General features: G+C 40.2%; 1 protein-coding gene across 1 annotated transcript in view; it reads right to left on the reverse strand.

Annotated features, from left to right (window-relative positions):
* LOC114657668 (cytochrome P450 2F2-like) overlaps nucleotides 1-5,264 on the reverse strand; it is a 28,491-nt gene extending 23,227 nt beyond the window's left edge. Inside the window, exon 1 of the mRNA XM_028809542.2 lies at nucleotides 4,949-5,264. Within this exon, the coding sequence (XP_028665375.2) occupies nucleotides 4,949-5,110 (162 nt within the window). The 5' untranslated portion in view covers nucleotides 5,111-5,264. The remainder of the gene's footprint in view (nucleotides 1-4,948) is intronic.
* Nucleotides 5,265-22,416: the final 17,152 nt, after the last annotated feature.

Below are 22,416 nucleotides of genomic sequence, written 5' to 3' on the forward strand. Positions count from 1 at the left end.
TTAGGTCTCCACCCCAAAAGAACCATCCATATAATGGTTCCAGATTTGTTCAGAACTGTAACATGTTTCATAAATAACCATCAATATAGGATCACAGATCTGTGTTTTTAGGAGGGAAGAAATTCAAGTCGAACAAGGAGGTTACTGACACTATACAAGAATAAATCAACATGCAGTCAAAAGGCTTCAACTCTTCAGGGATTAAGAAGCTTCATGAGCGCTGGAACAAGCATATTGCAGTGGTAGGAGACTATATAGAAATATAGTGTGCAAGTCGTTTCATTGTATTCAATAAATAAAGCATAGCTCATAAATTTCTGTTTATATTTGAATGCCCCTCTTACACCATGGCATGATAAGATGCCGACGTGTCACTGGCACTCAACAGCATTACTGATTTAGCTGAAAACAATTTTTAAAATAGTCAACATACATGGTAAAAATATGTATTTTTACAGAAAAAAAAGTAACATTTTACAGTATTTTAATGATATTCTAAATAACTTCTTGCATAAAAACAGCATTGAACTGCAACTTAATTTTTTCTTTCTTTTTTACAAGATTTTGTCCTTCACTATAAAATACAAGAATATCACCCTATTTTTAAAGGAAATTGTATCATTTTAATATCTGTACATTTAGTTTTATTTGGAAACTTAAGTAGTATTACAGAAAAAAACTATTTAAAAAATAAATACAAACTTTGTACACTTTAAAAAAAATTGTAAAAACACAGTGACAAGCATAGCAGCAATGGGTTTGAAGTAAAAACCTTCAAATGACAATCATTTGCCATAGAAAAATTAAATAAAATACTCCTTAAATCACAGTAATTTCAATTACATCATTAAGTGGCATAAGACAATTAATTCACAAATAGGCCTAGTATTCTCAATGTAATTATTTGTTAAAACACAATTTTCATATATTATAAGTATTTCAAGGCCTAGTATTCTCAATGTAATTATTTATTAAAACACAATTTTCATATACTGTATTATAAGTATTTCAATAATTCAGATTAGTACTACAAGCCTATAAGAATATCGATATTCCATAAAAATATCTGCTAAGTGATCTGATCATCGCCCAACACTTTTTTCAGGCATTTTTGTTTTCTTTTTTTTTTTAACTGTGCGTTTGTGTTCACCGAATTGAATTTTCATAGGAACGTTCAAGTTTTTTCTTCACCTTAGTTAATTCTCGGCCAGTTCCACTCGATTGAAATCAATAATTACAAAATATTTCAAAAGCTAAGAGAAACTAAGACTGGCATATCTTATCAAGATGTGCATTACTATAACTGTAATATACTGTATATATTAGTTTTAAATGAACATGTATCAATTTCAGTGACCTCTATCTTATTTTTTAAACTAAGAATGTTTAGAATTTGGCTTGGAAAATGTACTAAAAAATAATATGCAATACATTCAAATTTCTTTGTCTACAATAACACGAAAGAGAAGTACAGCAACAGCCTTAGGGGTGTGTGGGGCCTAGGGCTGACCAACCCGACGCGGGGCCGGTTATGTCAAACGTTGTTACCAATGAGTGCGGACTGTATAAACTGGCATGTGAATTTAATAAAAAATGTTAACATATACCGGATTTTCTCATTACAGTATTCAGCTAATTTTTACAAAATAACACGTGGACTTTAACAAAATATAACGATACAGTATATTAAAAAGTGCAATTCATAATTCATGACAATACCACGACAGTGCAAAATGCGATGAGGTGTCATGCGGAAATTAGCAGGGCCTCTTCTAGAAAAGAACCCAAATTGTAAATATACTCTGAGTCTCAATATGCAGGATGTCATAGTCATAACTCACGTTGATGTCATGTCAGCCAGTTATCATTAGCGATACATGTTTTTGTGCATTAATATTCGGACTACGGAATGTTTTCAAAGACGTACATGTACGGAATTTTACCTTGAAGAGGGATTTTAAAAGGGTTCCTCTTAGAAGCATCTCATATATATATATATATATATATATATATATATATATATATATATATATATATATATACACACACACATACTGGAGAATATAACTTGACAAATCCGCTCAAACGGTACACCTGAACCTCAATAGTGGGGCTTGGGGCGGTCTAACGTGGTGACACGCGTTCGCGTCTATTGTGTGCCCGCTATTGTGTGCGTATGAGCACGTGGGTTTCATCCGGGTGCTCTACCTTGTACCCAATGCTTGCTGGGATGGGCTCAAGGTAAGTGGATTTAGAAAATGGATTGATAGGAAAAAATAAGGAGCGTCCTAGAATATTTTTACAATTTCTGGTAGTAATGTTGCATGTTTAAAACGTCCTTTCATCAAAATTAAATGAATTATGAATAGGTTTTGTGAATATAAATGTAGTTTTAACATTTAAATAGATAATACATTTATTTTAATAGATTGATTCTTTTACTGAAGAAGAAGAAGAAGAAGAAGAAGAAGAAGATGATGATGATGATGATGATGATGATATACTTTATTAACCCCCGAGGGGGAATGGTCTTTTCGAATGAAAAGATTTGCACTCCTTTAGGATTTCAGTACTGTTTTAAAATATGTCTTCTTCTTCTTTCGGCTGCTCCCGTTAGGGGTTGCCACAGCGGATCATCTTCATCCATATCTTTCTGTCCTCTGCATGTTGTTCAGTTACACCCATCACCTGCATGTCCTCTCTCACCATATCCATAAAGCTTCGCTTAGGCCTCCCTCTTTTCCTCTTCCCTGGCAGCTCTATCCTTATCATCCTTCTCCCAATATACCCAGCATCTCTCCTCTGCACATGTTTAAACCAACGCAATGTCGCCTCTCTGACTTTGTCTCCCAACCGTCCAACTTGAACTGACCCTCTAATGTACTCATTTCTAATCCTGTGCATCCTCATCACATCCAGTGCAAATCTTAGCATCTTTAACTCTGCTACCTCCAGCTCTGTCTCCTGCTTTCTGGTCAGTGCCACCGTCTCCAACCCATATACTGTAACATAGCTGGTCTCACTACCATCCTGTAGACCTTCCCTTTCAATCTTTCTGATATCCGTCTGTCACAAATCACTCCTGACACTCTTCTCCACCCATTCCACCCTGCCTGCACTCTCTTTTTCACCTCTCTTCCACAATCCCCATTACTCTGTACTGTTGATCCCAAGTATTTAAACTCATCCACCTTCACCAACTCTACTCCCTGCATCCTCACCATTCCACTGACCTCTTCCCTCTTTTTAAAATACGTATTCACCACAGCCATGCCCATCCTTTTGGCAAAATCCACTATCCTCTGACCTTCTTCATTCCTCTCCTTGATACTATACCTACCCATCACCTCCTCATCTCCTCTGTTTCTTTCACCAACATGCCCATTGAAATCCACTCCAATCACCACTTTCTGTCCCTTGGGTACACTGTTCATCACTTCATCCAACTCACTCCAAAAATCTTCTTTCTCACCCATTGCACACCCAATTTGCAGTGCATATGCACTAACAACATTCATCATCACACCTCCAATTTCCAGCTTCATAATCATTACTCTGCCTGACACTCTTTTCACCTCCAAATCACTCTTGACATACTGTTCCTTCAGAATAACTCCTACCCCGTTTCTCCTCCCATCCACACCATGACAGAACAATTTGAATCCACCTCCGATCCACTTGGCCTTACTCCCCTTCCATTTAGTGTCTTGCACGCACGCACAATATATCAACCTTCCTTCTCTCTATCATATCTGCTAACTCTCTCCCCTTACCAGTCATATTGCCAACATTCAAAGTTCCTACCCTCAGTTCCGCTCTCTTTACTTTCCTCCTCTCCTCCTGCCTCTGGACACGTCTCCCCCTCTTCTTCTCCTTCTTCTCCTTCGGCCAGCAGTAGCCCAGTTTCCGCCAGCACCCTGTTGGCTAACAGTACTGGTGGAGGTCGTTGTTAACCCGGGGCTCGACCGATCCGGTATGGAAATTTGTATTGTTGTCCGCATATTGATTTGCCAAAATTTTACACCGGATGCCCTTCCTGACGTTAGTTTTAATATGTGAAAACCATGTTTTTAACAGACAATGATCTTGTTATTACTAGGAGCAACTTTGAATTAACAGTCTTTTGTCACTTAATGACTTAATAGTGATGACAGCAAATGATTATCAAAATATTTTTAGGTTTTTGGTGCTACCCCAACCCCACCGTATTTTTGCAAAAAACATTTTCACATTGATATGCGAGCTGTTTTTTTTTATAAACAAATCGATAAACGAAACAAAGTTCAAAGTTTATGTTGTGTTCGGTTTGCTGTGGCCGTAAACGCGCACTGAATTCGCCACCCCGCTGCGTCGCCTCGCGTTTTCTCTTAGGGTCCCCCTCTCCATGAAGTGGCCCATGAGCAGTCGCCCAATGCTCATCCACCGGTCTGCGTTTCAGAAAGTTCTTGAACTTTGCGCTCAGTGCAAGTCAATTACCGTCGGTCGCGGTGAGCCGAGCCAACACCAGCCGGGCGCACAGCAGGAAACATCCGTGCACGGGACTTCAGCTCGACATACGGTGAACCCACGCACACACCGGGAAGATGAGAACACCGATCCGGAATTTGAACCCACTTGTCTGGGACACCCAGGTAGCAGCAACACGAACCACTGTGCCACCATATAGGGCAACTTGTTCTTGCATACAACATGAATCAATTAAAATATCGCATATGTTAAAACAACCAGCTCAGACCTGCAGCTTTCAGTTTTTTCTTGCGCATGTGGAATTTTAAGGAAACTTTTGCATTCCTTATTGAAGTCTGCCGTTAGAATCACGGTGCAACAGGTACAATGCAGGCTTCTGTGCAAGAACGCGATTTGTAATTAACATTACACGGCTTAGAATTTCACACCGAAATACGAAGTTAATTTTGTAACCCTTGCATACATCCCTCCATACATTTACCTTGTTCAGGTCCACCAAAGGGTTCTTCAAGTTCAGCTGTAACATGTTCCCGAAAAGTGGCGCAGGCATTGGCCCCGGTGGGAAATTGTGAGGTCTTTTGTTTTTTAAAAGAAAAAAAAGTAAGAAAGTCCCGGAACAAAGCAACACCAGAATTTCAAACATCTTGGGGCAGATCGCCGGAGGACGACTTAGAATCGCATTAAAATGACCGCACTTATTTATAATGATCTCCGCGGATGACTCGTTGTGGTGAAATAGACGTGCCGAGACCCAAGGGCACCTCCCGCGTCACCGAGAAGCGCTCTGCAGGTAACAAATCACGGGAGATGTGACGAAAGTTAAGGTTAATGGGACAGCAGCACCAGTCATAGAATAGACTCCTCCCTCTCGTGCCCTACTCTTACACGGCTGGCGAACAGATGAGTACGAAGATGTGGGGCAACGAGGACAAATCTAACTACAGTCTTATATAATATACTGTAATGTACGAGAAATGCACTGCTTCATTGGGGACAATTACTATTTTAAAATTGCACATTTTGCCCGGATGGCGAAGCGTTTCTGTTAAACTGTTACTGTTAAACATTCTGCCATCCGCTCTATCCAAAGTTAGGGTTTTCTGGGGGTCGGAGATGAACTTGATCGCATCGCGCATAGGGCAGGAACCAGACATGGACCGGGAGCCACCAACATATTGAAACACTGGTCAGCCTGATTAGCACGGTTTGGGTGAGAGGAAACCTCCGCGCAAACTAAGGATACGGAATCCGAAACTCTAACTCGGGACGAAGGGTCTGTGAAACGGGAGCACTACTGGTCGCCCAGTTAAATCATGTCATATGCGAAAATGTTGGTTTCCATTCGAAGTGATAATGTGCAGGTCGAGTTAACTGGCGATGACCCATAAAGGCTTGCGATTGTGCATATCCAGACATGGCCTTTATCCTCGATTGCACAGAATCTGGGTGACTGACGTCTCCGACAGCAAAGAGGGCGTGTTAGGCCCGACACCAGGTGGGGAGATACTCCATCTCAAGCCACATTCAACAAACTTGACAGACATGAAAACAGGATTTGAATTCAGGGGCCTTATGTCCCCGATGCCTAAGGACAAATCCTTGGGGTGGCCGTCCTGATCCAATACACACGCACTGAAGCCTTCACGCGCTGCGTCGCCATCGTTTCAAATCAAATCTTATGCGCCTTTAGGAGAAGCCCATGGTAATAATAATAATTCTGTGCATTATATAGCGCTTTTCTCACTACTCAAAGCGCTCAGCAATTGCAGGTTAAGGACCTTGCTGAAGGGCCCAACAGAGCAGAGTCCCTATTGGCATTTACGGGATTCGAACCGGCAACCTTCCTATTGCCAGTGCAGATCCCTAGCCTCAGAGCCACCACTCCGCCATGGTAATGGCTTATTTAATTTGTAAAGTATACAAAGTCTAACATGAATAAATAATGTAATCTTATAAAAAATGCCTCAATGGCTTCCAAGACACTACTTAATGTAGGAATGCTGTTAACAACACTGAAACCCTAAAATTAAACTCTATGCTGCTGCTGGAGTATGTGAATTTCCCCTTGGGATTAATAACGTATCTATCTATCTATCTATCTATCTATCTATCTTGTTAACAACCTTTAAATTATTAAGTGCAAGCTAATAAAATGCTGATGGGACATATCAGTGTACGATTGAACAGAGTGAAGGGGAATGCTGCTGGACTACATTTGAATGGTGGAATATTTATAACAAAATAAAATTAAATAAATAAATATATAACCAAATAAATTAATTCTTTGAAATTTGACTATAAATAAATAATAACAAAATAATGCCATTATGAATCGTGAGCATAATTTCAGCAGCAAGGACTGGAAGTCTAGACAGGGTTGCAAGAAAGGTCAACAGTACACAGAGATATCGTTCATGAAAATCTGCCCCAGAGCACTCTGGACCTCAGACTGGGTTTGAAGGTTCACCTTCCGATATTACAATGACCCCAGGCCCGGTCTTAGGTATTATGGAGCCCTAGGCAAAAGCAGGTCCAGGGGCCCCCCCTTGAAGCTCTGTGAAATGCGTGAAAATTAGACCAAGGTGTCGATCTGGGGCCCCCCGGACGCCGGGGCCCTAGGCGGTCGCCTACTTCGCCTATGCCTAAGGCCGGGCCTGATTGGGACAAATAATGCTGTAGTATATTTAAGTATATATGACAATTGCTCACTCGGACAATTTGTTTTGGGGGCCCCCAAGAAGGCGGGGGCCCTAAGCTATAGCTTGTGTAGCTTATATGTAAATCCTGCACTGAATGACCCCCGTGCGCAAAGTGAAGACAATCCAGGAGTGACTTAGAGAGTGACTGACTGGGGGTATCCTTTAGTGGCCCAGCCAGAGACCTGGCTGGAATCCAATGAAACATCTCTTAAGAGACCCTAACATAGCTATCCAACAACAGTCTCCATCCAACCAGACAAGAGCTGGAGAGGATCTGCAGCTGGAGAGGAGCTGCAGAGAAGAATGGCAGAAAATCCAAATCAGATGAGTGAAGCTTGTCACCCAGGAAGACCTCAGGTTTTAATTGTTGTCAGAGTACTGAGTACAGGTTCTGAATACTTATGTTGGCGTGATATCTCAGAGTTTACTCTTTAATAAATATGCAAACATTTCTTTTCGTTTGTCATTCTGGGTTATTGAGCATTGCTTGATGTGGGGAGAAAATGAATTTAAACGATTTTAGCACAAGGCTGCAACACAGTAAAATGTGTAAACAGTGAAGGGGTCTGAAGACTTTCCGAAGGCACTGTGTATTGCTCCTAAATGCATTGTGACAGTCCATTCTCCTCTGACCTGCTCTCACTCGCTGTTCATGGACCACCTTCTGTTCTCATGCTGTGGCTATTCACGTCTCGGCTTCTCCTCCACCTTGGCACTACATGCTCGTTTTTCTGTGATTCCCTCAGTGCAGCCAGGTGGGCCCCCAGCAATGGCTCAAGCCCAGGTGTCAACTCCCTTCAAGTTCCCTCAGTTTTCATGATCAGATGTGTCACAACACTAGTCTATTTTTCTGATTTTTTTCATAATTTTTTGAGCCTACAGGGGGCCAAGTTCTACATATAAACCTTCACTGAGGTGGCTTTAGATGTCAATATGATCAGTAGAAAACGACAAAGACCGGTAATGGAAGCAGTTGAAGAGCGACAATAACAAGTGCATTGTCTTCAAGCAGGGTATGGTGTTTGCTGTATAGATTAGATGTAAAAACCCCACAAACCTTAAAATCCACATATAGAGTTACCACAAATAAGCATACGTATGACCTGTTCCTGGGTAAAGAAAAAAGAAATACTGAAAAAAGTACCAGGAAATGGAGAGCAAATCCAAGTGCAAGTCCACATAGTGCAAGACAGTAAACGTTAACATCAGATCTGCAGAGGTCAGCATTTTAGGGAACAAACCACAAAAACGCAAAGAACCCAAGACAATTTGGTTATTAAAACAATAACGTCTATAAGGTGATGTGACATGCAGTCATTCAGAAAATGTTTTGCTTCACTTGACCTCAAATTTCCCAGAGTAAATGTTTTGGTGGGACCGTAGAAAAGGGGATTGTGTATTGGATTACAAGTCGTCCTCTTCTTTACATTAGGCACTGTTAGGCTACTTCAGCCATTTGTTGTTTACTTTATTCCAGTTCAATTTGGAATGATGCAAAAGTGCCATTGCTGCAGCATAAATGCTCAAAAATAGGAGCACCTTAGAAAATTGTTCATATTAGGTATTGGGTTTGGTTTCTGCTTATTTTTAACTGGACGTAGGACCTGTAGACCTCCATTAAAATTAAACAAAAGTTAATAACAAACTAAGTCTGCAGTTCCGGCTGACAACATACCATCTCCTTAGCCATACTTTAATTATTAAAACTTATATATATATAAATATATATATACACACACACTAGGGGGTTCGCCCCTGCTCACTTCGCTCACCAGCCACTTCACGTCTCTGCCGGTCATGTTGTGAAGAGGGGGGCTGAACGGACCCCAAGGAGACACGGTGGCTCCTCTGAAACCCCTTTTTAAATGGTGATACAATGGGAAACAAATACAGTTGTTTTTTTTTTACCTCCTCTTTGCTCAATCAGCTGCTGGCTTGCTGCTGCTGCCGTGCCGTGTGATTTGCATCTTGTGTGGTGCTTCAAACATTTAAAAACCTGTACAGCAGCTGTCCTGCTCTTTTATGTCCAGCCCAGGGCGTGGTTAAATCTCTTGGCATAAAATCTCGTCTCACATGACGTGACCTCTTGATATTTTAGTTTATAATTTAAAAATGGAATAAAAATCTAACAACATCACATTAAAGTTCAATAAATTCTGAAAAGAATGATACGAAACATATATATGTATGTTTTAAAATAAGCCCAATTTAAAGCGTGACAAAAAAGTCACATAAAATCGTTGCACAAAATCATTGCACTTTTAGGCTTAGGATTATATATACAGTATATATATACATACATACATACACAGTACTGTGCAAAACTTTTAGGCAGGTGTGAAAAAATGCTGTAAACAAAGAATGCTTTCAAAAATGGAAGTGTTAAATCATTTATTTTCATCAATCAACAAAATGCAGTGAATGAACAAAAGAGAAATCTAAATCAAATCAATATTTGGTGTGACCACCCTTTGCCTTCAAAACCACATCAATTCTTCTAGGTACACTTGCACACAGTTTTTGAAGGAACTCGGCTGGTAGGTTGTTCCAAACATCTTGAAGAACTAACCACAGATCTTCTGTGGATGTAGGCTTCCTCACATCCTTCTGTCTCTTCATGTAATCTCAGACACACTCGATGATGTTGAGATCAGGGCTCTTTGGGGGCCATACCATCACTTCCAGGACTTCTTGTTCTTCTTTACGCTGAAGATAGTTCTTAATGACTTTGGCTGTATGTTTGGGGTCGTTGTCCTGCTGCAGAATAAATTTGGGGCCAATCATACGCCTCCATGATGGTATTGCATGATGGATAAGTATCTGCCTGCATTTCTCAGCATTGAGAACACCATTAATCCTGACCAAATCTCCAACTCCATCTGCAGAAATGCAGCCCCAAACGTTCAAGGAACCTCCACCATGCTTCACTGTTGCCTGCAGACACTCATTATTGTACCGCTCTCCAGCCCTTCAACGAACAAACTGCCTTCTGCTACAGCCAAATATTTCAAATTTTGACTCGTCAGTCCAGAGCACCTGCTGCCATTTTTCTGTACCCCAGTTCCTATGTTTTCGTGCATACTTGAGTCGCTTGGCCTTGTTTCCACGTCAGAGGTATGGATTTTTGGCTGCAACTCTTCTATGAAGACCACTTCTGGCCAGACTTCTCCGGACAGTAGATGGGTGTACCTGGGTCCCACTGGTTTCTGCCAGTTCTGAGCTGATGGCACTGCCGGACATCTTCAGATTTTGAAGGGTAATAAGCTTGATGTGTCTTTCATCTGCTGCACTAAGTTTCCTTGGCCGACCACTGCGTCTACGATCCTCAACGTTGCCCGTTTCTTTGTGCTTCTTCAAAAGAGCTTGAACAGCACATCTTGAAACCCCAGTCTGCTTTGAAATCTTTGTCTGGGAGAGACCTTGCTGATGCAGTATAACTACCTTGTGTCTTGTTGCTGTGCTCAATCTTGCCATGACATGTAATTGTCTTCCACAACCTCACCTTGGTAGCAGAGTCTGGCTGTTCATCATCCAGTTTTAAGCCTCCTACACAGCTGTTTCAGTTAATGACTGTGTTTCAACCTACGTGTGACATTGATCATTAGCACCTGTTTGGTATAATTGGTTGATCATACACCTGACTAATCCTACAAAATCCCTGACTTTGTGCAAGTGTACCTATAAGAATTGATGCTGGTTTGAAGGCAAAAGGTAGTAACACCAAATATTGATTTGATTTAGATTTTTTTTTGTTCACTCACTTTGCATTTTGTAAATTGATAACAATAAACAATCATTATTTATATTTCTGAAAGCATTCTTTGTTTACAGCATTTTTTCACACCTGCCTAAAACTTTTGCACAGTACTGTATATATACTGACTGGCCACTTTATTAGGTACACATTGCTAGTACTGAGTTGGGCCTCCTTTTGCGTTCAGAACTCCCATAATTCTTCACGGCATAGATTCAATAAGGTGCTGGCAACATTCCTCAAGGATTTTGGTCCTTATTGTCATGATAACATCACACAGATGCTGCAGATTTGTTGGCTGCACTTCCGTGATGCAAATCACCCATTCCACCACATCCCAAAAGTGCTCTACTGGATTGAGATCTGGTGACAGTGGAGACCATCTGGGTATAGTGAACTCACTGTCATTTTCAAGAAATCAATTTAAGATGATCTGGGCTTTGTGTCATGGCGTGTTATCCTGCTGCAAGTAGCCATCAGAAGATGATTCATTGCAGTCATAAAGGGATGGACATGGTCAGCACCAATAGTCAGGTAGGCAGTTGCATTTAAACAATGTTCAGTTGGTACTAAGGAGCCCAAAGTGTGCTAAGGAAATACTCCCCACACCATTACACCACCACCAGCCTAAACTGTTGATACAAGGCAGGATAGATCCATGTTTTCATGTTGTTGACACCAAATTCTGACCCAACCATCTGAATGTTGAAGCAGAAATCAAGACTCATCAGACTAGGCAACGTTTTTCAACTCTTCTGTTGTCCAATTTTGGTGAGCCTGTGTGAATTGTAGCCTCAGTTACCTTTTCTTAGCTGACAGGAGTGGCACCCGGTGTGGTCTCCTGCTGCTGTAACCCTACTGCTTCAAGGTTTGACATGTTGTGTGTTCAGATATGCTCTTCTGCATTCCTTGGTTGTAATGAGTGGTTATTTGACTTACTGTTGCCTTTCTATCAGTTCGAACCAGTCTAGCATTCTCCTCTGACCTCAACGAGGCATTTTCACCCAGAGAACTGCTGCTCACTGGATATTTTCCCTTTTTGGGACCATTCACTGAAAACCCTTGAGATGGTTGTGTGTGAAAATCCCAGTAGATCAGTAGTTTTTGAAATACTCAGACCAGCCAGTCTGGCACCAACAACCATGCCATGCTCAAAGTCACTCATATCTCCTTTTTTCCCCCATTCTGACGCTCGGTTTGGTCTTCAGCAGGTTGTGTTGACAATGTCTACTTGCTGAAATTCATTGACTTGCTGCCATGTGTTTGACTGATTAGATATTTGCTTTAACAAGCAGTTGAACAGGTGTACCTAATAAACTGGCCAGTAAGTGCGCATGTATTATACTGTATACACACACACATATATAATATATATAGTGATGGACAGTGCACATACAGTATCTCACAAAAGTGAGCACACCCCTCACATTTTTGTAAATATTTTCTTATATCTTTTCATGGGAGAACACTGATGATATGACTCTTTGGCACAATGTAAAGTACTCAGTGTACAGTTTGTATAACAGTGTAAATTTGCTGTCCCCTCAAATAACTCACATAGCCATTAATGTCTAAACCGCTGACAACAAAAGTGAGTACACCCCTAAGTGAAAAATATCCAAATTGTGCCCAATTAGCCATTTCCCCTCCCCAGTGTCATGTGACTCGTTAGTGTTGCAAGGTCTCGGGTGTGAATGGGGAGCAGGTGTGTTAAATTTGTTGTTATCACGCTCACACTCTCTCATACTGGTCACTGGAAGTTCAACATGGCACCTCATGGCAAAGAACTCTGAGGATCTGGAAAAAAGAATTGGTGCTCTACATAAAGATGGCCTAGGCTATAAGAAGACTGCCAACACCCTGAAACTGAGCTGCAGCACGGTGGCCAAGACCATACTGCGGTTTAAAAGGACAGGTTCCACTCAAAACAGGCCTCACCATGGTCGACCAAAGAAGTTGAGTGCACGTGCTCAGCGTCATATCCAGAGGTTGTCTTTTGAAAATAGACGTACGAGTGCTGCCAGCATTGCTGAAGAGGTTGAAGGGGTGGGTGGTCAGCCTGTCAGTGCTCAGACCATACACCGCACACTGCATCAAATTGGTCTGCATGGCTGTCGTCCCAGAAGGAAGCCTTTTCTAAAGATGATACACAAGAAAATCCTGCAAACAGTTTGCTGAAGACAAGCAGACTAAGCACATGGACTACTGGACCCATGTCCTGTGGTCTGATGAGACCAAGATAAACGATAAACTAATTTGGTTCAGATGGTGTCAAACATGTCTGGCGGCAACCATATGAGGAGTACAAAGACAAGTGTGTCTTGCCTACAGTCAAGCATGGTGGTGAGAGTGTCATGGTTTGGGGCTACATGAGTGCTGCCAGCACTGGGGAATGAATGCCAACATGTATTGTGACATACTGAAGCAGAGCATGATCTCCTCCCTTCGGAAACTGGGCCGCAGGGCAGTATTCCAACATGATAACGACCCCAAACACACCTCCAAGACGACCACTGCCTTGCTAAAGAAACTGAGGGTAGAGGTGCTGGACTGGCCAAGCATGTCTCCAGACCTAAACCTTATTGAGCATCTGTGGGGCATCCTCAAACGGAAGGTGGAGGAGCGCAAGGTCTCTAACATCCACCAGCTCCATGATGTCGTCATGGAGGAGTGGAAGAGGATTCCAGTGGCAACCTGTGAAGCTCTAGTGAACTCCATGCCCAAGAGAGTTAAGGCAGTGCTGTAAAATAATGGTGGCCACACAAAATATTGACACTTTGGGCACAATTTGGACATTTTCACTTAGGGGTGTACTCACTTTTGTTGCCAGTGGTTTAGACATTAATGGCTGTGTGTTGAGTTATTTTGAGGGGACAGGAAATTTACACTGTTATACAAGCTGTGCACTGACTACATTGTATCAAAGTGTCATATCTTCAGTGTTGTCCCATGAAAAGATATAATAAAATATTTACAAAAATATGAGGGGTGTACTCACTTTTGTGAGATACTGTAGGTGGGTGTCTCAACCTGGATGGGGGTGAGGTTCCTTACCTTATTTGACACTGTTTGACATGACATCCTACTATCCAGAATGGCGAACATGCTGGGTATCTCTGGCACTGCCCTCCAGTGGTTCAAGTCCTATCTGACTGATAGGCAAGAGTTTGTTAGTCTTGGCAACAGCAGATCCAACTCTGTGCCAGTCACACAAGGAGTCCCTCAAGGTTCTGTCCTTGGTCCTCTGCTTTTCTGTATTTATATGCTTCCCCTTGGCCATATTATCCGTAGTTATGGATTGGGTTATCATTTTTATGCAGATGATACCCAGCTCTACTTCAATGTTAAAAGTAGAACTTCATCAGAGCTTTCTCAGCTCACAACCTGCCTTAGTGAAATTAAAACCTGGATGGAGCAGAACTCTTTAAAATTAAATTGCAATAAAACTGAACTCCTGCAAATTGGGACTAAAATGCAACTTAATAAAATGAGCTCCTTCCCAGTCCATCTTGGCAGTGATCTCATCAGACCTGCCTCTACTGTAAAAAATCTTGGTGTCATTTTGATTCCTCCCTCACTTATTCCGCCCACATAAATCACATTAAGAAACTTTCTTACTTTCACCTCCGTAACATATCCCGTGTTCGCTCCTTCCTCTCCTTCTCTAATGCTGAGAAACTTGTCCATGCTTTTATCACATCCCGCATCGATTATTGTAATTCCCTACTGGCAGGTGCCCCTTCTAATCTTATATCACAGCTCCAGCTTATTCAAAACTCAGCTGCAAGAGTCCTTACTCGAACCAGCAGCAGCGAGCACATCACACTCATCCTGCTCCGTCTTCACTGGCTCCCTGTGTCCTACAGAATCGAATATAAAATCCTACTAATAACCTACAAAGCTTTAAATAACCTCGCACCAAACTACATCAGTGACCTTCTCCATCACTATGTGCCTGCCCGCCCACTAAGGTCCTCTGATTCTGGTAATCTTGTTGTGCCCCTCACTAATCTACACTCCATGGGTGACAGGGCCTTCAGCTGTATAGCGCCCAGACTCTGGAATGACCTACCAAAATTAATCAGTCAGCTGACTCCATGAATTCTTTTAAAAAACAACTCAAAACTCATCTGTTCAGGAAGGCTTTTAGCTCTATTTGACTTTATTATCCTTCTCTCAGTTTACTTCTCTGTCAAGATGCCAATGTAACCTGTGTGTGTGTGTGTGCTAGACCATCAATTATGTTGTGTTTTTTTTTTCAGAATTTACTGTCTTAATCTTCTTTATTTATTTATCTGGTTTGTACAATGCTATATACTGTATATTCTGCCGTTCTTTATTATATTCTGTAAGTGCCTTGAGCATGGGAAAGGCGCTATATAAATAAAATATTTATTATTATTATTATTATTGATGGGAAGCCAGCCCATCGCAGGTCCGTGTAGAAAGGTAAGGCAGAGGCAGGCAAGAGATGCCCTTGTATAACTGGGCTTGCTGGCATCTCTTGAAGATACTTACCTGACCAGGAAAGACGGGGAAGGCGATCCCCTCAGACTATCTTCTCCTCCAATACAGTAGATGGCAGCATCCTTGGTTTCAGCACCTGTACTGACACTCACAGGGCATGCTGGGAGCTGTAGTGCTATGGAACAACCCTATTGGGTTTCATGGGTGCCACCAGGGGTTGCTATGGGATTCCTGGTCCCTCCTCTTACAGACTTTTGCTTAACCTGGAAGAACTTCCAAACAGACTATGCCCTGGCTTCCTGAAGTAACTTATAGGTCCAGTTTAAAAGGAGTCACTCTGCCTTTCCCTATTATTCAGAGTCGGGAGGCAGAGGGTGGCACACCTGGAGGAGTGGAAAACTAGAGTGAAATATTATCTGTGGTTGTGAAATTTGATCTTGCTCACTTGTGTACTGCATTTAATAAACAAATCCTTTCCATGAACCCGGGCCTGTGTTGGGTGTGCTGCTGTTTAGAGTTTGGGGTTGAATATACTGTATATATATATATATATATATATATATATATATATATTATAATATATATATATATACACACTAGGGGGCTTTCGACATTAATATGGCAATCGAATCTTTTTAGCAAATACGAGTTATATGGTACAATCATTGAATTATTGATCATCACAATTTTTCCATCTTTCTTTCCGTGATAAGTGTGTTGTTCGTGACGATTATCTCTTAGGGGATAATCTGGAAAGATAGCCTTAGTCATATCTGTTGTTTGAACGAAAGCTTTTGGAAATTTTTTAAACACTTTCTTTCTTTCGAGTCCCAACATGCTGAATCTTTTAAATGAGGTCCGTGAGACATTTGTTTAATGACTTTGTACCATAATTCAGGATAAGTTTCTCTGTTTTGAATTTAAGTACAGACAAAACGATCAAATCATCAGCAGTTAATAATTTTTTTTTGCAAAGTAACCAATACATGCACGTGCGGTAAACCCTGTTTTTGAAATTCGATTATGTAAATGTATGCTCGGATTTGACCGAATACCGTTTCGAGTTCTTTCAATAAAATTAAGACTTTCTGATAAAGCAATCTACTTACGAAAGTCAGAATATCCTGAGCCGGTGGCATTGTTTTCAAGAATCTCCGGATTTCTGGCCATTGCGGATTGCACGTCATTGTAATAAATAAATCTGGCTGACCGATAGTTCTGGATATTGCCATTGCATTATGATATAATTATTGTAATGATCTTGGACTACCTTGATATGATGATGGTAATATTACTGCTTCACCTATTTTGAATTTGTCTGAAATATTGATATTTGAATTTTGAACAGGTGATCAATGAGAATGGAACATATACAAGGTCTAAGTTTTGCTTGATTCGATTTAATAAAGAAGAGACGATTAGCTTTGACTTTTAGATAAATAATAATTAATAATGTAATGTGATAGACATTGAGATGACAGAAGTGGGATAAATACATTGGAACATTTCGCTAATTTTTCCCGAAAATATTGTGTTGGTGTTATTCGTTTTTCTGAATTTGTGTTTCATATTGTGTGACCATCCTGTTTCTCCATCTGGGAAAAGCAAAGGAAAAGGATCGGACTGTGGTGAATTATTAGACAGAAATGTCGATTCATGTTTTGCTTTTGGATAAACACGAATATCTGCTTTGTTTTTGATATTTCCATCTTTCAAAACTATTATCGCTGATAACTCGTCACATGTCGGTTTATTATATATGCATGCGTGGTCTTTCTGATTCATATAGAAATCCAAGAAAACTTCTTTGTTCGTGTTTTGCAGATAAATGTTGTGTAAAGTGCAATACTTTTGGACGTATGGGTTTGTATCCATTATTGACTGTATAATTTCTAATACGTCCGATCGTTTAACTCTTTCAATTCTATAACAGTAACTTTGGAGAGGTAACTGGTGAATGTCCTCAAATTGCCTAATGACAGACCTGATCCAAGTCCAGCTGAGAACTTGCAGCACAATTTGAAAACTGCACTATACGTGTGTTACCTGCTTGCCCTGAAAAAAATGAACATTTTCTTGGAAGCAAGACTCAAAAATTACTTTTGAACAAAGCACAATAGAACTAAATAAGGAGATAATCTAAACATGATTTCCAAATGAAATATCCAGTGCATTTTGAGTGCATTCAAATATAGTGAGGTCTCTTAAAAATAATTTCAGGTAGAATTTCCCGTGGATTCAATAGGACTTTCTGCAATTTTAAGCTTTCAACTGATCTGAAGATATCATTTTAAGACCCCAGTAAATGTAGTCAAGCTATCTTAAACTGCTCGAGTTATTCTCACACTGAATCATGCATCTAAAATGCCTAAAATACATTTTTAGATCTTATTTTGTGACAATTTGAAAAGGCTTTCCCCCTGCATTTGATACTTTGCACTATATTTCAAACTCTTGAAAAAAAATCTTTAAAAAGACTGGAAGTTCAACATATTTGAACAGTCTTGAGGTATGTGACATTACAGATTTCTCCAAGGAGTTTCTAATGCAATCTTCTGTCCATATTGTGACATCATAAATTGATTTTAAGATCTCAAGCACACGATGCTACATCTTAAGCCTGCGGCACACTGCACAACTTTTTCTCTGAGGGGATGTCAAAACGTGATGACAGTAGTTGCTGGTCTCGTAATCTAACATACTCAGGAGACATGAGTAGAAATCACAGGGTATGTCAAATTATACAACTCCATGACTCTTCAACACATTTTCACATTTCTTAAGTATCGCCAACCTTCCCCCTTTTTTCCGATACTCAACAACATGCTGCCTGACACAGCTGGTGCCTGTATCTGTGCCCTGGCAAAGACTTTACAGGTATGGCAAGTGTAGCCACAATCTCAAACCATCCATTCCATTGTGGTACATAAAACTAAAGACACACAAGCATCTCTTGGTGTTTGTGAGGTCCAAAGCCCCTGCATTTCTCACAGCTGCATTAAGGTGCACTTGCACATCTGGCTGAGCGCTCATTGCTTCTCACCTCTCTCACACACACACACCAACCCAATAACTTGATGCCAGGGTAAGTCTCCGACTGGTTGGATCGAGTTGCTGGGTAGGTCAGACTACATGACTGTTAGCCTCAGGAGTGCATCCAAAAAAAAAACAAAAAAAAAACGTTAAAATTATTTAAATCATGTCTGCCAATTAAAATGGCTTGAAAATGTGCATAATGTGATAGGGCCTATAGACATGAGATTGTATTGCTTAAGTCTGACATTTTATAGGAAATCATTTTGACTATCAGCATGAGATATCTTACAATCCATTATATAAATAAAATGTATTGCTAAATGCATTTTGAATCTAAACTCTATTGCAGATATCTTGTAGAAATGTGCCTCAGGATATCCTGAAATATGCTGCAAATAACTGAGACAGGGCAGCACAGTGGCAGTGCTGCTGCCTCTCACTAAGGAGGCCAGGGTCCTGGGTCTGGGTCCTCCCTGCGTGAAGTCTGCCCGTTATCCCCATGTCTATGTGGGGTTTCTTCTCATAGTTCAAAGACATGCAGGTTAGGTGGACTGGCAATTATAAATTGGCCCTAATGTGTGTTCACCCTTTAATAGCACTGTGCTTGGTGGGATAGGCTCCATCACTCACAAGAACCCTGTTCAGGACGAAGAGGATTAGAAGAAGAAAAAAAAATATCTGAGACAATAAACTACAGTACACTGTAGGAGAGGGGTCTCCAACTCTGGTCTGGGACTGCAGGTTTTCATTCTAAACCTTTTCTTAGTGACCAGTTTTTGCTTCTAATCAATTTTTGCCTGAAGTTTAGTTAAATTGTTATTTACAACTCAGACCCCCTTAATTCATGAGCAGCTAAACAATAATGAAATACAAAATGAGCCAAAACATGACCAGCTAACCTGTGGCCATCATGTAACATCTTAAAATAAACGTCAATATCTTGGTAATGTTTGTCTGCACAGGTCGACAAAATATGGGCAGTGTTCTTAGAAAAAAGAAAATCAACAGTTTTAGAAAGGTCTGCTTCTAAAAAAAGAAACTGGTACGATGTTAAGGCCACAACTTAGCACATAATCTGTTGGCTCCCTTCACAGCCCTGGCCTGGATAGCAACCAACTTTAAATACCACAGACTAAGAACCCTTTCCCAGGTAAGGTGCATCCCTCCATGTACTTTTTCAGCAGCATAATGCACAACAATACAGGGCTCTGTAAGTCCTTTTGTGACTAAAGGAACATAACCGAGATCTGATGACAATGTAGTAGACTCCCTAGTCATTAAATCTTGATAAAATGATGGAAGGAGCTATTCATTTAAGGCCAACAGCTAGTTAAGTAGTAAAATCAACATCTAAATCAACAAAAGCCAGTTTAGGTGTTAGCATTTTATATCTTGTGGAGTCCAAGGCCCAAGCTGATATCACACTGATTCGATAGCAAATGAGGAATTTGCTCACAAGTAAGGAGCTACAGCCAATCAGGTGGTTACAGTGTGGGTGTTACAATTAAGGAATATACTGTATAGTGGACTTTGAACCCCTACCAAAGATACGACATCAATGTGGATTCACAAAACTGAAGACCACAATACAGGGTGTGTCAAGTCCAGCTGCAAACCACAATCCCCTTTCACTCTCTGCTCAACTTCAATTTTTATGATGGAGTGAAAGCACAACATATAAGAAAGTAGCCAGTCAGTGTTCAGAATCAGCAAGGTGCTTTATTTCTTGGAGAAGCAGTTCAGTTTCTGTGGCATTTCTATTTATCTTTACACCTTTGGCGCAATAAATTTCTAATAGCACAGGTGCCATTTCTTTGGGATCTCCTCACAATATTTTAGCTTCAGCATTTTAATGCCTTAGTGATAGCGGGCTGGGGGTTTAACTAAAAAATAAATTGGGGCTTGCACTTGTGAGCATCCCAAAGACATGTAAGGAAGAGAGATCCTGACGATTAGGTAGGTACAAATATGGATGGATAAGCAGATTTAAATCCTTTAAACATGAGGGGATTGAGGAAGTGAGTCAATTCTTGTAAAAACGAGACTTTCAAATAAAAAAAAAAATCTGACTATTCTCTCCCAAGGCGTTTCAAAAAGTTCCCCCCACACTCCCAATATAAACAGGCAATAAAAGTAAAACACACACCTACTGCAATGGACACAATTCTAAGCATAGTAAAAAAAAATTTATAATGAAACTGACTTGGAGAGCTGAATTTACTTTACATGTAACAAATATATGGTTCAAGACTGTTTTGTTGGTAAGATGCACACAGTAAACACGCGACCAGACCAATGCTTGACCATAAACCTGTTTCTTGCTAACAAAGCACTGTGCAGTATCTTATGTAAGCCCCATGGCATAGCAACTACTACAACTAGAGATGCATTAAACTCAAAAGATCAAGGTTTGATTTCCATTCCAGGTGCATTCTGCATATTGTTTTGTCAATTGAAGCTTTGCTCAAATTGTTAACTATGACAAGGAGGAATTCAGCAGATGACAGGATTTCAATGAATGCAGTCTTCCTATGTCAAAAAAAAGTCAGAAAGTGAAGGATGTTTACTTCATTACTTCTGCTTTACACACCATTTACCTGTACACAAAAAGCCCAAAAACAAAAGCATGCAGTCTTTAAATTGCATTTTTACAGGATTCAGTTGTAGGTCAAGTACTCTTTATGCAAGATGCTCCAACATCCACTGCAATCCTTAGACTTTCAAAGTTAAAAAAACAATGAAATGACTGACTGATAAGGAAAGTTACACATAATGAAAACATCTTCTGTAATTTTCTGTCACTTTGGAGTCCTTGGAATTTATTTAGCTTCTGTTTACTTTTGTGCTCCTTTTACCTTGAGGCAGGACAGTGTAATATTTTAAAAACTCCCATCAACTCTGGCACAGAGGCCTTAAAAAAACAACAGAATATTGCCTTGGGTGTAATCTGAAAGGCAAAGTTCAGTGCTTAAAAATATAAACATGGATGAGTACATATGACACATCAGACTTCTGCAGTTATACCTTGGAAATATCTTCTGCAGCAAATATTTTGGAAAATCAACTTTGGGCTATGACCAAGGCTACAAATAGTAATTAAATACTTTGCTTTACACTTAAATATTGCAGTGGTTACATTGCAAACGGAATCAATTTGTTTAGGAACTTAAGACTTTGATAAACCACATCCATTTAAATATTAGCCAAGAGCACATGTCAGGTCATACTTATCTGTCGCGGTTTTTTTTTTTTTAATATATAAAAACAGTACCGCTCATTTTACCATTATTTGTTCCAAATGTGTCAAGAGTATTCAGTTCTCATAGTGCTTTAAAATATACACCGTCTTTCATGGGAACACCATCAAATGAAATATAAACCAGACACAAAACAAATTTTCATCCAGTCCTTCAATTTTCCATTGTAATTGGAGCAGTAGTGCATGACCAGTTTAGCCTAAACTCTGTACTTCTTGGGAGAAGGAAACCCAGAGTAGCATGTGAGGTCCTATGCAGAGACTTTGGGTAGGTTCAGAGCTTTGGGTTACTGAAAACTCCTCACAACAAGTGATCAGGCTGAAATGTGAGCAGATGACTCAGCACCTTCAGTAACAGACTTCATTTCATGTTTTTATATGGGTTGTGTTGATCTGTGCTTATTCTTGTAGTAATGACAAAGCATATGGACTTAGAAGAGTAATGCACAAGAAATACATTAGACAGAATACAACAAAGTTCCACAGAAAACAGCAAAGGGTGCTTCAAATGAAATTACCTAACTGTAAAAAGATTCCATAAACAGTAACATCTTTAAAGGATTGTTTAAAATGTTGTGAACAAGAATGCAGAAACATTCCCAATTTTAGCTGGCATAAAGGCTAAAAGTCATTTTAATAAAAATACTAACAAAATGACCAAGACGTATTAAATCCCTGATTTCAGTTACTTCAGAATTTTAGCATTGACAGCAAAAGAAAAGTCAACAGCAGCAGAG

Source organism: Erpetoichthys calabaricus, chromosome 9 (assembly GCF_900747795.2).
Source record: "Erpetoichthys calabaricus chromosome 9, fErpCal1.3, whole genome shotgun sequence".
In the NCBI taxonomy this organism is placed as follows: Eukaryota; Metazoa; Chordata; class Cladistia; order Polypteriformes; family Polypteridae; genus Erpetoichthys; species Erpetoichthys calabaricus.